The 16,833-nt window shown below is 41.4% G+C and overlaps 2 protein-coding genes across 8 annotated transcripts in view; one reads left to right on the forward strand and one right to left on the reverse strand.

Annotated features, from left to right (window-relative positions):
- TOMM6 (translocase of outer mitochondrial membrane 6) overlaps positions 1-12,783 on the forward strand; it is a 29,043-nt gene extending 16,260 nt beyond the window's left edge. Inside the window, exon 3 of the mRNA XM_049891898.1 lies at positions 12,533-12,783. The gene's annotated coding sequence lies outside the window, so the exon portion shown is untranslated. The remainder of the gene's footprint in view (positions 1-12,532) is intronic.
- The window catches only part of USP49 (ubiquitin specific peptidase 49), a 126,463-nt gene that overhangs the window by 13,248 nt on the left and 96,382 nt on the right, over positions 1-16,833 (reverse strand). For all 7 annotated transcript variants that reach the window (XM_049891763.1, XM_049891769.1, XM_049891777.1 and 4 more), the window contains exon 4: positions 49-1,438. In XM_049891763.1, the coding sequence (XP_049747720.1) occupies positions 49-1,410 (1,362 nt within the window). In that variant the 5' untranslated portion in view covers positions 1,411-1,438. The remainder of the gene's footprint in view (positions 1-48; positions 1,439-16,833) is intronic.

Below are 16,833 nucleotides of genomic sequence, written 5' to 3' on the forward strand. Positions count from 1 at the left end.
CTGCCGTTGTGATGGCAGAGGCGGGGTTAGGATGGGACACACACCTACCTGACTGAGTAGCTGCCCATGAAATATGGTATTCACCACTTTTAAGACCTGCTTGGTGAGCTTCCTCTGGGAGAAGGGGATAAGGATCCGGTGCGTGGTCCCCTCGGCCTCGAGTTCCTGCTGCACCTTGTGCAGCAGCTCACAGAGAAACTCCTGCGCGTCCTGCTGGTCGTAGCCACGGAAGGCAGGGATCAGGCTCCACACGGAATGAAGCATGGCGAAGGGCGACACCAGGGCCCACTTCCCAGACCACATGACTCGGAAGAGGGTGTGCAGTTCGTGACAGAGGGAGATGTGCTTCGAGCTCGGCTCCTTGTTCTGGATGAGTTCTAGGCTCCGGCTGATGGAGGCCCCGCCATTCAAGCAGAGGCCCTCCCGGTCACACAACTCAGCCTTGTCGCTCCTGGCCGACACCTCAGTGGCCGAGCTACTGGCTGGCTTGCTGGATAGGTGAGCCTTCCCGTTGGTCGCTTTGGGAAACAGTTGTTCCGTTTTGGAAGGGTCAAGGTTCAAAAAACATTCTCGGAACTTCTGGAGGTGGCTGAGGACCTGGAGGATGGAGTTCATGTAGCAGGTGTTCCCCAGGTTCCGCAGGCCCGTGACGCCCGGGGCCACGGCCGGCTTGCGGCGCTGCTTGAGTTTGCCGCCCGGAGCTTTCCTTGAGGTAGGGAGAGTGGCGGGGCGCCCCACAGCCGTGACCGTGGCCGCGTCGCGGGGCCCGTGCAGCAGCAGCCGCGCGCTCTTGCGCGGAGGGGCGCTGGCCAGCTCTTCCAGCAGCCGCCGCTTCACCTCGCGCCGCCGCTGCCGCGCCTCCTCCTTCTTGCGCTCCAGCGCCTCCTTCTGCCGCCGCTGCTCCAGCTTCGCCCGGCCCCGGGAGCTCTTCTCAAACCAGATCCGCAGCGTCTTGGCCAGCAGGCGCTGGCGCCGGTACCACAGAGCCGTCAGCATCTGCGGCTGTCCCTGAGGAGCGCGCTGCAGCTGGACCAGGTCCTCGCCCGAAGCCATGGAGCGGAGCGTCCGCCCACGTTTCACCAGCTGCTCCTGCTTCTGGCCCCTGACGGCCAAGAGGGAGCTTCGCAGAAGCTTCAGGTCCCCTTCCGGGTTATCATTGAGCACGTAGTCCTTGCACAGGTAACAGAACACGTAGAGATCCCGGACTTCCATGGCTAGCGGGTGTCCAGTCTCTTCAAAGTGTCGCAGAGCGTGATCCTCCATGTACCGGCCGCAGGCCACGTGGGCGCACTTCAGACAAGCCCACACCGACTCGGTGGTGCAGCACTCCACGCAGCACCACTTCTGAGGGTTCAGGATGGAGTGGTCCTGGGCCAGCCGCAACCGCCCGACATGTTTGCATCTATCCATGTCTCAGAGAAGTCTCCGCTCTTTTAACCTGGCAGGACAGGGCCACAAACGGGGGGGGGGGGGGGGTAGAGAACTTTCAGCAAAATATTTTCCACTCAAGACTCACTGGTTTTTAATTCAAAATTACTTCCTTTGAAAGGAGCCTAAAAACAAAGGTAACGAATTTGTTATAAAGACTGACAATAATAATAGAAGGACAGTTAAATTCTTTAAAAAGGAGGGTCGTGAAATACATGGGGGCCTTCTCCTTAGCACCAATTTGAAACTTTACATTTTCTAAGCCCATTTTAGTTCTTGAATATCAGCTAATTTTTACGTGAAGCTGATCTGTGTTCCTTAGGAAATCACAATGTACCCAGGTGATTAGCAGGGGAAAGAACCTTGTATTTGGAACCCTCTCTGATCTGATGTCCTGGAGGTAAAAGCTTCTATTACCTCATTATTGATCAAGATCCTGGGTATATGGAGAAAGAAGAGAAGAGGAAAGGGAAGAGAGACACAGGTGATGCTTGGAATAGCAGTAGGAGTGATGAAAAGCCTCAAATAAAAAGACAATCTTAGGTTAGTTTCATTGTATTTCAAAGCAAAGGACCTGGCTAAGGAGGTAGAACGTAAGCTTCAATCTAAATAACATTTTTCATGTGTTCTTTTGAAAAGAACATTTACATACTATAGAAAGAGTGGGAACTTTTTCACTCCTTTTACTGAAAGGATATATAAGTGAAGAAAAAGATAAATCTAACCCTTAGGGCAAGAGTGGGTACTGGAATTACAATATTTAACCAAATTACCAACACAAAAGAAAGTAATAAATCTTCCAGATGAAATATGTGGGAAAAAAATTTTTTTTAAACAGTGGTAACATACTGAGTTTTTTTTTTTCTTCTTCTTCTTCCTAATATTGCTTCCTCAATATGGTTCATCAAAGAAACCTCACAGGCAGTGAGGGCAGGAAGCCAGACAACTATTTTAAAAGAAAACTTTTTATTCTTTGGAACCCTAGTAGGTTTTTAAAAATATGTACCAGGATTTAAAATTCCCTAAAGATAATTCCTATTATAAAGTGAATTTCCTTCCCATCCATTTCTCTTCTACTTTTCTTTCCATTTCTCTGAGCAAATGCAGTTCCATGATTGTGGAGTCAACTAGGAAACTTCTAAATCCAGCACACTGAGTAGTTCCTTTCATTGGTTTTTCCAGATGCCCTTTTGGCCTAGTTCTATTGAGAAAACCCACAAATAAATATTCCACAGGATCAAATTAGAGATCCTCTGCATTGTTATTGCTCGTCACAGATGGCAAAGGCCATCTCCTTATGTAAGAAATCCTCAAACCATACAAAGGACAGCAACCAAGATTACCCCAACCAAGTCAGATAGTACCTTTCTTATTTTTTTAATTATTGATTTATTGCTAAGTACCCTTAAGTCATTCCTCTCTACGTGTTTATCCATTTCTTAACTAGATATAATCTCTTTCAGAGGGTAGATCATGTGTTATCTTTTTTATTGCCTTATTCTAACACCAAGCTTGTGGATGCTCAACTCTCAGTGGTCAAAAGCATTCTGTCAGAATTATCCTCTCGCCCAATCTGGAACAGTACTGAAATATCATTTCTGTTTACTTTTCTTAGAATGCAGCCAAATCAAAACCTATACATTAAAAAAGAAGTGGTAAATAAATAAGTTTTCTTTGTGCTACTGAGTTTAATACCACCTGAGTGGCACAAATGGTTAAGTGCTCAACTACTAACTGAAAAATTGGCAGTTTGAACCCACCCAGAGGCTCCTCGGAAGACAGGCCTGGTGCTCTGCTTCTGAAAGGTCACAGCCTTGGAAACCCTATGTAGTTCTACTCTGCACACCTGGGGGTCACCATGGATCGGAATTGACTTGACGTCAACCTATAACAACTTATTACCAATTCAAAGTACAAGTTGGGTACCTATCATGCTCACAACCAAATTACTGGGGGCACAAAAGAAAGTCAGGAATGAAGGGGGGAAAAAATCAAGAGATAGGCAATTTCTAAGTTTCTCACTAATTTAGTATTTTTCAAAATGCAGTCCCTGAACCACATACCAGCATCAGAACTACCCAGGATACTTGTTACAGGCACAGATTTCCTGGACACCACTCTAAACCAAAAAAAAAAAAAAAAAAAAACCCAAACCCGTTGCTGACGAGTTGATTCTCACTCATAACGACCCTATAAGAAAGAGTAGAACTGCCCCATAAGATTTCCAAGGAGCGGCTGGTGGATTTGAACTGCCAGCCTTTTGGTTAGCTGCTGGACTCTTACCCATTGCACCACCAGGTTACCACTCTAGGCCTGATGAATTAGAGTCTGGGGTGGGACCTAAAATCTGCATTTTAAACAAGTTCTACAGATGACTGTTTTGCACATTAAAACCTTAGAAGCACTGTACTAATCTAGTAAATAAATTATATAGAGATGAGGAATATCTCACAGAAATAAAATTCTTCTACTTAGACTAACACTGTCCAATAGAACTTTCTGTGATGATAAAAATATTCTGTATCTGCACTGTCCAAAATCGCAGCCCTAGCCACAGGTGACTATTGAGTATGTGAAATGTGGCTAATGAAACTGAAGAACAGAACTGCTAATTTTATTTAATTTAAATAGCCACATGGGCTAGTGGCTATGGTCTTAGACAGCACAGACTTAAATATACTAGGAATACCTTCTTTAGTTCATTCGGCTTTTTGTTTTATCTCCTTCAAAAAAATTCAGCAGTCACTAAATCATATCTGAATAGTCTCTTTGTAGCTCAAAATCTGATGCCTGGCAAATTCCCGTTTTAGCCAGTAGGAGCCTTGATAGGTCTTCAGGAATTTAATTGCTACTGAGATCTTATCACATGAGACACAGCACAGCTTCATATCCTACAAAGACAGAATATTTCTGTGAATAGGAAAACAGCAACACAACACCCAGAACACAGATGCCTTATGAAATCAACTCCTGTGCTAGAAAAAATATGCTGGCACAACCAAAAGCTAAAATAGAGAAGCACTAAAAAACCATTCCACACCCTCTTCACTTAGAGCTGTCAAATGGAAAGGGCACCCTGGAAATTCTTTCCTCCGATTTCATTTTCTGATCTATAAATCTGCTGATCACGCACATCCTTTCCCGCACAGCTCTTTTCCCACTACAAATCTGTCGTGGCAACTCACTAACCTGCCATATGGCAGAGTAAACCCATTCAGGAAAACACAGGGCTACTCTGCACCTCGCTACACCAATTTAAGCTAGGCAGACTAGCTTCTCTAGAGGAAAAACATCTGATCATCATTTGGAAATCACCTAAAAGTGGCACAAAAGGAAAAAGCCACCTTAACCAACACACAAAATAGAGACTATAGAGAATGTAATCCCAAGTATACTGAGTTCCAGAAAAGACAATGTGTTTAACTCAACTCTCATACATACTCTGACCACTTTATTTCAGAACAAGGCCTATCACCCATTGGCAGAAAGAGGAATTCTTTCACAGTTTTTCTTTACTTGTACAGCTTTTCCTTTGTATTCCCAAAGGTCACGGTGATCTTAACATTCCCACTTAAAGCTCACATCATCCAGCGTGACAGGCTAGGGCACCCAATATACAAAGTAGATAAGCTTGACATGTCATCGGGAAAGAACATGATGTGTCTCAACAGCTCTATACCATTAAGTAGATCAACAACTTGAAATAAATGTCCTGTACACCCTGGACTGATCTGCATCTGAAGAAAGTAAACCTGACAAAATATTAGCTTCTGTTTTTTTAATTACTATAGTTTTATTTTAAAAATCTGAATTAACTAGAGCTAAAAACCACAATCAACCCTTAAAACCATTCTACTCTAAATATTACATTTAAAAAAAGACGATGAAATCTTTTCAACTCTTGCCTTTTCGCATGAGAAACTTCTAGATTTATCATTTTTTTAAGTCTCCATATGAGAGATGACTGAACATTACAATCATCTTTGAAAAAAATCTGTAGCTTGAAGATTTGATTTGTCTCTTAATTGGGCTTTCCAGTTTTCCTCAAATGGCAAATTTCTTAGTAGATCTTAAATGCATAACTGCATCGCCAGACATAAAATTTCTGGGGGAAAAAATCAACGAAAACAAAATGGCGAAAAAAATAAAGGGAATCCACTTTAGGGAGATTTCCATTTCTTCTCTCTCTCATTGTATTGATTTCTTCTCAGTTCTTAACTAAGGACTGTGGAATAATCCTGCCTGGTCTTGGTGAGACCAAGTGGCGTAAATTCCAGCTTGAGAGAAAGTAGACACTATGGTAACATGCTGACAGCCTTCATTTACATAAAAGAATACTAATTACGTGGTATCATCAACATCTGCGATTCTGCTCACTGCCATATGCGACAGCACTGGGTATTTTAACCCTTCAACTTACTCAATGTACCTAAAATTACATCTACCACAAAACCTGTAATGACTGAAGAGACACAGTGAATACATTTTTACAAAAAACAAGTGTTAAAAATGAATTTTATTTCCTGTTAACACTTTCTTTCCAAGGGATATAGGAAAATATAGTTTTTTTTTAATCAATGTACAATTAAGAAAAAGATAAAAGGAAGAAATCACATTAAGATACAGTTAATAACCCAAAAGGGGAGAGTGATAGAGTCTAGAGTATTACGCAGGACTTTAAAAAGGCTATGATAAGTACAATAAAAGTAGCCTTTTGAATTTTTACATTATGGCCAAAACAAAAACAACAAGTAGGGGCAGAGACTGGTGGGGTTAGGGAAGAAACCGCCCACCCAGAAGCCCTTTGCTAAAGGGCAGTGGGAGGGGGTATGACTGAGTAGAGGGTCCTCATGAACTGTCTTTTCTCTTCATTTCATTCTCCTCATTTGTGGGGTGGGGTGGGTGGGATGAGGTCAGAGCTTGGCTCAGAGACCCCTAGAGAGTCTGAACTATCTGAGAGCCATTTGGAAGCTCTGACTAAATATGTTCTTCAGCTCTCTGACTCTGAGAGCCGGAATGCCCACTTAAAGCAGCGGCGGCTCTTGACATGCTAGTGATGCAGCCCCTTGTGAGGTGTGCTAGCACTCATTTATCATCAGTAAGAAAGGATGGATGTTTAAGAACGAGTTTCTCTAATCACGGGCTACAGTAGATTTAAGGTTATAGCAGCATGATAATGTCACTCTCACTTAAAAAAAGGACCTGAGTTCTTCAATGAGAAAGGAGTCCACTTCATCCAGGGAGCTGGGCCCAGTGCATAACACTGCTTTGTCCACGGGAGGGGGCCAGACATGTCCCCTCACGCAGGGAAAAGCCAAAGACCGAACTGGCACAGTACACGTGCTTTGCTCTACACTGAATACCAACCTCTCTAACCACAGTAAGAGCTAGAATTGAGTCTAAACCCTCCTTACCTACATTCCCTGCACTTTTTTGTTTGCCTGCTTTCTCTCTAGCTACCAATATGCTCAAGTCTCTTTTGTCTCAAAGAGAGAGAAATAACAGACAGACACAAGTTTGCACTGCCTCTAGACTATGCGTGATGTTATTCTTATGCTCTCTCTCCTTCTTCTGTCCACTTTATTGCTCACAAGAGTAATGTGCAGCTTCATCTTTCTCACAACCCACTTGTTAACACCTCCATTTCATGGAATATATTTTCTCAAAGATCATTAGCTATTTCCTTATTGCTAAATTCATTAGCCTTTGTTCTGTAGTTGACACTAGTGAAGATATACTATCTTCTAAATTTTAAAGTAATATGGAAACCCTGGTGGCGTAGTGGTTAAGTGCTACCGCTGCTAACCAAAAGATCGGCAATTCGAATCTGCCAGGCGCTTCTTGGAAACTCTACAGGGCAGTTCTACTCTGTCCTATAGGGTCGCTATGAGTCGGAATCGACTCCACGACAACAGGTTTGGTTTTTTTGGTTTTGATTCTCTTCTAGGTTTCTTCTGATGTCCTGTCATCATACCTCTAACATTTTCATGTGTGCCTCCCTTCCTCAAAACGTAGGCTTTCCTTAAGGTTCTGTCCTTGGCTCTCTTCTCAGCGATTTAATCTACTTCTGTAACTTCAAGTATCATTTCTATGCAGGATAATGTATTTTAATTTCCACAAATAATTTTTTAAAACTGTATCACTGATGAATAGTTTACCTACCATAAAATTCACCCTCTAAAAATAACAACTGAATAGCTTTTAGTATATTCACAGAGTCCCACAGATATTTTTGAATATAAAATCTTTCCATTTCTTTGTGGACAGTGTGAGGTTGAATTTTCACCTGCATTATAGTATACTACTATTATTAATATTTGTGAGATAAAACTACTAAACATGTTGCACCAAGTTTTGTTCGTATGGTTGGTTGGTAGCAGAGGTGATCATGCACCAAGCTATACATACACACTGTTTCATCCAGGTTGTCTAGCGATCAAGATCTGTAACCTGACTGATACGGAGTTAGGGAGATGCCATCTGTGGAACAAAGCTAAAATAGCTGGCCTTCAAGGGATCAGACTTTTTGATTCATTAACCTAATGCTCTTGTCAGCAATCTGTGGCTGAAACTTGACCCCTTCTCCAGGAAGGTAGTGGACTGTGGGCAAGGTGGCCAAAGGAGGCTGCTCATGTTAAATTCCGGGAAATTCTGAACACACTGGGAGAAAACGCACATGCTGTCTCTTAGAAATGGTACCTCTGACTCTGAAGAGGAGAAGTGGCCGCAAAGAGTGGAGGAGAGCTGGGTTGGCTGTATAAGGATTAAGCAGGTGAGCTTCAGAGTTTAGCAATCTGTATTGCCTTCAGATCAAAGGGCCTACTTGCTACTGCCCAGTGTTGGTGCCGCCTGTGCCAGGGGAGCCATCCATGGTGCTGACCCCAGACAGGCACAGCATGTGTTTCGAGCCTACCCAGCAACCTGTTGCCTGATCTGCCCCACTGCTCAGCCCTGCTCGATAGCAGTCCGCTTACCAACCCAGCGAATCAGCTCTGTCCACACTTCGGTCAGTTGACTCAGCTTCCCTATGAATCCCAACACATGGCCAATAGAGGAAAGATGCTGCTCACAGGCCAGGATTTTCATTAAGGTGAGAAAAGATTAGTGCCATAGTACCCTGATCTGTTAATTTGCTAACTCTTCTCCTCATTGAGGATTTGCTTTGTACTCTGTCTTCAGCCATACCCTTTGTGAGGGCCTGCTGACACAGAAATGGATCAGCTCCATTAAGTGTGGCAGAAACCTCATGTAAGCATGTGTGCAAATAGGTAAGAGACTTGCACAATGCAAACTACTTCTTGTGCCTCATTATGCCTGTGATTACCACATCATTATGATTTTTCCTAAAGGAAAAGGGGGGTGGGGTGGGGAACTTGCATAGGGATGAAAAGATTTTCCTTTTCAAAGTAGGAATTTTTTTTTTCCAGATTTCTATCTTGTGCTTTTGAAATGGAATAGGAAGTCAGTTGGGAAGAGGAGACAGACACAAGGTCAGGTTCATGTAATAAACCCTGGAATGGCACGGACATATCTATAAGCAGGTACTTAGGATATCTGCACAATAAAATCTGCAAGGAGAAAGCAAGGAGCTACTCAAAAGTGTTTTTTATTTGTTTGCTTTGTTTTACCACAATCTCCCTGACAAGTTAGTGACAAACCAAGGTCCAAACTAAAGGCTCCTTTGTTCTATGCCACTGCTACATGGATAAGTTCTACAGCTACAAGAGAATCAGGGCTTTTCCCTCTGAAAATCTGACCATAACTGTCATGGATTGAATTATGTCCCCCCCAAAATGTATCAGCTTGGTTAGGCCACGTGTGGTTGTCCTCCATTTTGTGATTTTCCTATGTGTTATAAATCACAATCTTTGCCTGTGGTTAAAAGGATTAGGTTGGGACTGTAACACCACCCTTACCCAGGTACCTCCCTGATCCCAGGTAAAGGGAGTTTCCCTGGGATGTGGCCTGCACCACCTTTTATCTCTCAAGAGATAAAAGGAAAGGGAAGCGAGCAGAGGTTGGGGTCCTCATACCACCAAGAAAGCAGCACCAGGAGGAGAACACATCCTTTGGACACAGGGTTCTTGCACCTGAGAGGCTCTTCAACCAGGGGAAGATTGAGGACAAGGACCTTCCTCCAGAGCTGACAGAGAGAGAAAGGCTTCCCCTGGAGCCGACATCCTGAATTTAGACTTGTAGCCTACTAGACTGTGAGAAAATAAATTTCTCTTTGTTAAAGCCATCCACTTGTGGTATTTCTGTTATGGCAGCATTAGATAACTAAGACAATAGGAATCATGGTTTGTTCCAGCAGTATGCCTCCCATATTCTCCAAAGCATGTAGGCAGCCAATCATCAAAAATGTATACATATATATCTATACACATATGTCAAAACTTTTTGTACAGTTACCTTTAAATATGTGACATTTATCGTATGTGAATTACACCTCAATACAGCTGTTAAAAAGTACATGCCCATGACACAAAAGTGAACAGTTTCCCCCTAATGAAATAACAAATCTAGGCTCCTTAAACTATTAGGTAAAAGCTGGCAGGAAACTTAGTAACGGATGGACAAGGCTGACAACACCTGATTCCACTGATCGGTTTTACATTAAAGTAGTACAACAACCAGACATTACATGGCTCCTGATAAGATGCAACATGAGGTTCACAGCAGCAGCCCCTATAAAGTATTATTGGTAAAAGAATTAAACCCGAGTCTAATGAAGCCTTTGATTGTAACTACCAGGCAATATGGGGCACAGGAATATGTTATCAAAAGGCTTCAATTAGTGAGCTCAGAATGTGGCAAACGCTACAAATCCAATGATCTGGGTTCTTTAACAAATAAATGGCATGAACAAATAAGGAGGTGGATCTGCTATAGGGTGTAACAAACCTAAGAGACATAGCAACCTAATGCAATGTGTGGTTGTATGGTTTTATTTAGATCCTGATCTGAACAAACCAATTATAAAAAGATACTTTCAAATGGTACAACCATTAAGGAAAACAGTATTGTGGTTCTTCAAAAAGCTAGAAATAGAAATACCTTATAATCCAGCAGTCCTACTCCTAGGTTATACTATACCCATAAACCCACTGCCGTCGAGTCGATTCCAACTTGTAGCGACTGTATAGGACAAGGCAGAACTGCCTAATAGTTTCCAAGGCCGTAATCTTTACAGAAGCAGACTGCCACATCTTTCTCCCATGGAGCAGCTGGTGGGTTCGAATCAATGAACTTCTGGTGAGCAGCCAAATGCTTTAACTACTCTGCCACCAGGGCTTCTTGTCTTGTGTATACCCTAGAGATCTAACAAAAGACACACAGACAGACATATGTGCACCTACGTTTACTGCAGCATTATTCACAATAGGAAAAAGACAAAAACAACTTAAGTGCCCAACAATGGATAAACAAAATGTAGTACGTACATACAGTGGAATACTATGCAGCCATAAAGAACGATAAGTCCTCGAAACATAACATGGATGAATCTGGAGGACATTACGAAGAGTGAAGTAAGTCAATCACAAAAGGGTAAATATTGTATAATCACACTTTTATAAGAAAACAAGAATAGCTATATACACAGAGACCAACATTCATTGGTGGTTACCAAGGATGCAGGTGGGCAAGCACTCTCAAGATCATAAACAACTGTTATTTTTGGTAATGGGAAAGGCAGCATCGAATGTGGGTGAAGTACACACAGCTTGACCAAGGTAAATGATGTCACTAAGAAGTGTGCAAGAGAAAAGGACATTTTTGGTAAAGGATATAAAAAATAACAAGTCTAATTTTGCAACAATACCAACAACAACCAAAAAATATGTATGTAGTTATACAAATCTGTATATAGGCATACATGTACGTGGGTATGAATATGTGGGTACCTATGTGTGCACAGAGAGATGTATCTGTAGGCATAAGTACATACAGGTATGTGTGTGCATACATGTGTATTTATATATATAATAGACTACATAGGGGACACAGTTACGGATACTTCTTAGATATAACCAAACACCTTGCGAGATTAGTTTCCTGGGTTTTAAGGCTTAGGACCATAGTCTCATGGTACAACTCAGTTAATTGGCATAATACAGTTTGTAAAGTTTAAGTTCTACATTCCAATGTGGTGAGTAGCGTCTGAGGTCTTAAGAGCTTGCAAGTAGCCATCTAAGACACAACTATTGATCTCTACGCATCCGGAGAAAAAGAGAAAGAAGGAAACCAGAGACTCATAGAAGAAAGTATCTACAGAACAGTCTACGTAAACCATGGCCGCATCTACCCTGAGAATCAGATGGGACCTGGCTACCACTACCAACTGTTCTGATCAGGGCCATAATAGACGGATCCTGATAGAATGGGAGAAAAATGTGGAACAGAACTCAAATTCTTAAAAAGTCCAGAATTACTGGATAGGTTGAGACTAGAAGACTCCCTGAGACTATCGCCCTGATAGTTAAACCTTAAAATGAAATTATCCCTTGAGGTCACCTTTTAGCTAAATAACAGATTGGCTCATAAAATAAAGAATATCACCTGTGAGTAATGAGCTCCTTTTAAAAATCATCTATATGAGATCAAATGGTCAAAAGTTACTCTAAAGATAAGAAAGTAAGGGGACAGGGAAACTAGAGTACAGGAAATGGTACAACAGAAAGGAACAAATGAGAACGATGACACATTGTGAAAAATGTAACCAATATCACTGAATAATCTGTGTAGAAATTGTTAAATGGGAATGTAATTTGCTGTGTAAACTTTCACCTTAAACACAATAAAATATTATTTTTTTAAAAAAGATACCTTTTTGAAAGAGCCGAGAGGCCTAACAATGTCTACTGGATTACAGCTTCCCCTCCCTTAACCACCATTTTACTGTATTTTTTCTCCTACATGGCGGTAGTCATGTGTCTTAAGAAAAGGAAAAAAAAAAAAGGTAAAACAAAAAAAGATACAAAAGGAAAAAAAAATACAAAAAAACTACAACCTAGCATGATATTCTGGAATTATTCTGAAAGATCCCTGCAAGATGTCTATTACTACTGTGTTTCATTTCTGAGCACTCTCTCTTCTCTTTCAGGGAAAGAAGTGGAAAGCTTGTTTCAAACATGACCAGAAATGCTGATTCTTCTGATGATTCAATACTGGAAGTGTCTCTGGTTTGCATTTTGCATCAGAAGACTTGTTCCATGTTATCCAGTCTCCACCGTAGTGTATTTCCTACCAGTTATTAAACATAAACAGAGCAGGTTCAATAAAATTATCTTGGCACACACACACAAAAGATACTTTTGAGACAACTGGGAAAAAATGTTTTAAAATACTGTCTGCCTCTAGCTACACCACTAATTTGTTTTTTTAATTGAGATTTAATAGACATACAATAAACTACACATAAAGTGTGCAGTTTGGTAAGTTTTGACATATACTACATACTTGTGAAATCATTATACTCAAAATAATGAACACATCCATCACACCCAAAAGTTTCCTCATGCCCCTTTGTGATCCCTCCACCCCCACCCCCACCCCGCCCCCACCCCGCCCCATCTGCTTCCTGGCCCACAACTGGTGAAACTGGAACACAAAGTATTAGATGACATTAAGTAATTATTAGCTTAATGAGATAATGGTATTGCGGTTGTATTTTTTTCAGTCTTTGTATGTTAGAGATAAAGAGCCCTGGTGGTGCAGTGGTTAAGTGCTCAGCTGCTAACCGAAAGGTTAATGGTTCAAACCCAACAGCCACTCTGTGGGAGAAAAACATGGCAATCCGCAGCCTTGGAAGCCCTATGACGCAGTTCCACTTTGTCCTAAAGGGTCGTGATCAGTTGGAAACGACTCCATGCAAACGGGCGTGGGTTTTTATGTTAGAGATACCTCTGAAGTATTTATAGGTGAAGTATTATGATGTATTGAATTTGCTTTAAAATCATTCAGGAAAAAAGTGGCAAGAAAACAGATGAAACAAGACTGTCAAAAATATTGGCAACTGTTGAAGCTAGGTGATGGGTATGTGGGATTCATTATATTAATCTATTTATTTTCTTGTATGCTTGAAATGTTCCATTCAAAACATTTTTAAAACAAAAAAGCTAACAGTATACTTTGATTGTAACAGAAAACCTTGGAAAACAAACCATTCACAAATTAAACAAGTTATGAGACACCCTTCATCTCTAATCATCATTTCTAGTTTTGCTTTGAAGTGCACCCTCCCTCTCCTCCATGCACACACCAAATCAAAGCGGTGTAATTTTACTGGGTTTGTTACAGCTGTTGCCCGCCGGCTCTTTCTGTCTGGGCCTCAAGTCTACCCTTCAGACTCAGGTGACAGGTTTTCTGCTGCACCTCAAAATTTCTTTCAGTAACTTCATCAAATTTTTGTCTACAAAAAACATCCTGCAGACACACCACCACTTTAGTCAGTCTGCTGAACTGCCCTTGCTTAGTCCAATGTTTTCTCTCTTTCTGAAACACTCTCCTTTATGGGGAAGAAAAATCCCTGATTTTTTCACAATTTTCCATCCTCACTAACTCTGCTCATCTAGGTTTCAAGGAGCTTATCCTATGTCTTTCTAAATCTCAGTTATCTCAGCAAATAGGAGCACAAAAATTATATCTTTAAAAGAGCATATATTTTTGCTTCTCTGACCCCAATAAAGGTGACTCCTAGTCTGCATGATTATTTGGCGAAGCAAAATTTGGCCACCCAGTTCCAACGTGATATCCCCAAACATAAAGCAACATGTTTTCCAATTGGGATTTTGGAGTATATTTTCTCACAAAACAACACTATGGGTATCACTTAGTTCAGTTAAAAAAAACCTATTGAGCCTAGGATGTATCTAATAGCATAGTACTAGAATACTATTGCTACCACTATGAAAGCTAGCTACCAAATGAAACTATGTTATTTTATGTATTTTCTCTGAGGAAATTAATTGAAAGTTTCAACTTGAGATGCCAAGAACTGCTTTCCCAGCTGCAGCCCAGGCCAGGAAATTGGTAATGTCCCTCCTCCCACTTTCCCCACATGGCTGAAGAAGGCTTTCCACACGTGGCCATTTGTATGGAAGACACATATATAAGTTAGAAACTGCCTGCAGGGAAAAAAGGGAACAATTTCTGTGAATAGAAAATGAATCTGACTAGAATATACAACTGGATCCTCAGGATTAGATCCAAGTGTGAGTTATTTCAATGGCTGTTTAAAGAAGTGGAAACCCTATCTTCTGACGCCCTGTTTCTTAATATGATAGTTGTACATTTAGTCCTGGCCTTCCCCAACAATGCACCGAAATATATCTGTCAGGACTGCGGCCCTCATATTTTGCATGAATGGAGACACAACTTTTAAGTGCTTTATTTCAAGAGCAGAGAAGACAAAAGTCCAAGAGGGAGCCAAATACAAAGGGTTATTTGTTAAGTGCATACAAAAGAAGAAAACTGGAAGCTTCAAAGAGAACACTCACACACTTTTATGAGGAACAGGTTAAATAAATTATAAATTGGCCATACAACAGAAACTAGCCAGTTGTTTAAAGAGAGAGAGAGACAGACTTGGTGTACAATAATTCAAAACACAGTATGTGAAAAAAGCACAGGGGCAGGATGGTGTATAGAACATCTCATCATGCGTGTAAAAAAACAAAACTCCACGATTATTTCTCTCTATTATACAACTAAGAGGCTAAACAAGAAACTAGACACAATACATGCCCTGTGGTGGGAAACTGAGGGTGATGATGGAAAGGAAACTCAGTCGCCAGCCTTCTTAACTTTTGGGGACAAAAAAACATGTGTTACCTATTTAAAAAAAGGACATGGCACTGAGGAGACTCAGTATTTCAAAAGGCTTAAAATTTCAGGATAAGGAGCCCTGGTAGTGCAGTGGTTAAGCGCTCGGCTGCTAACTGAAAGGTCAGCAGTTTGAACCTACCAGCTGCTCTGTGGTAGAAAGATGTGACAGTCTGCTTCCGTAAAGATTACAGCCTTGGAAACCCTCTGGGGCAGTTCTGCGCTGCCTATATGGTTGCCATGAATCAGGAGTGACACCGTGGCAAGTTTTTATTTTTTTATTTTTTAATTCAGACATCAGCAAGATGACTGAAGATAAACAGAGCATATATGCCTTATTATGCTTTTTTTCTTAAATTAGGAAACAAAATTGAAGATTTTTTTACCAGCTTCTGCAGTCTGAAATTGATCAAACATGTAATCAAGATGCATCGATAACTACTGGTGATTGGAATTGAAAAAAGTTGGAAACAAAGAAGAAAGATCGGTAGCTGGAAAATATGGCCTTGGTGATAGAAATGACACCAGAGATCACGTGATAGAATTTTGTATGACCAATGACTTATTCATTTAAAATAGCTTTTCTTTCAACAACATAAACAGCAACTATACACATGGATCTCATCAGATGGAAAACACAGGAATCAAACCGACTGCATCTGTGGAGACGATGGAGAGGCTCAACATCATCAGTCAGAATATGGCCAGGGGCTGACTGTGGAACAGACCACCCATTGCTCATATGCAAGTTCAAGTTGAAGCTGAAGAAAATTAAAACAAGTCCACGAGAACCAAAATATGACCTTGAGTATATCCCACCTGAATTTGGAGACCATCTCAGGAACGGGTTTGATGCAATGAACACTAATGACCAGAGACTAGATGAGTTGTGGAATGGCATCAAGGACATCATACAAGAAGAAAGCAAAAGGTCATTAAAAAGACAGGAAAGAAAAGACCAAAATGTGTATCAGAAGAGACTCTGAAACTTGGTCTTAAACACAGAGTAGCTAAAACAAACGCAAGTAATGATAAAGTAAAATAGTTGAACAGATTTCAAAGGGCAGCTTGAGAAGACAAAGTATTATAATGAAATGTGCAAAGACCTAGAGATGAAAATCAAAAGGGGGAGGAGCCAACACGGTACTATACACAGAAGCACTATGCCATGCCTCTGCAGCAAAGACCTGAAAAACAAAGGTTGATCCTGGAACTCTAAGTATCAAATAAAGGAATAAAGAACTCAATCAAGCACCTAATGGAATAAGAAACTGACAGAGAACAGAGAAGGAGGAGAGCTACAAAGTGGGTTCCATACCAGCTAACGGGCTGGATTCGCCATCTTGGACTACAGCCACCAACAAGTGCAGACAGGGAACACAGAAGGCAACCTCTAGGAGCTCCCAACCGGGGACAGAGTACACACAAACCAGGGATACACACTTTCCCACCCCTCACCTTCTTCCCTCTTCACAGTCTCTGCGGCTTTCCAATGGACCATGGTCACTTGGCCAGAAAGAATCAGCTCACTGCGCCCAGATTTGCTCTGCCCCCACTGGCCAGCTCCTTCAGCATCATTTT

This window comes from Elephas maximus, chromosome 1 (assembly GCF_024166365.1).
Source record: "Elephas maximus indicus isolate mEleMax1 chromosome 1, mEleMax1 primary haplotype, whole genome shotgun sequence".
Taxonomy (NCBI): Eukaryota; Metazoa; Chordata; class Mammalia; order Proboscidea; family Elephantidae; genus Elephas; species Elephas maximus.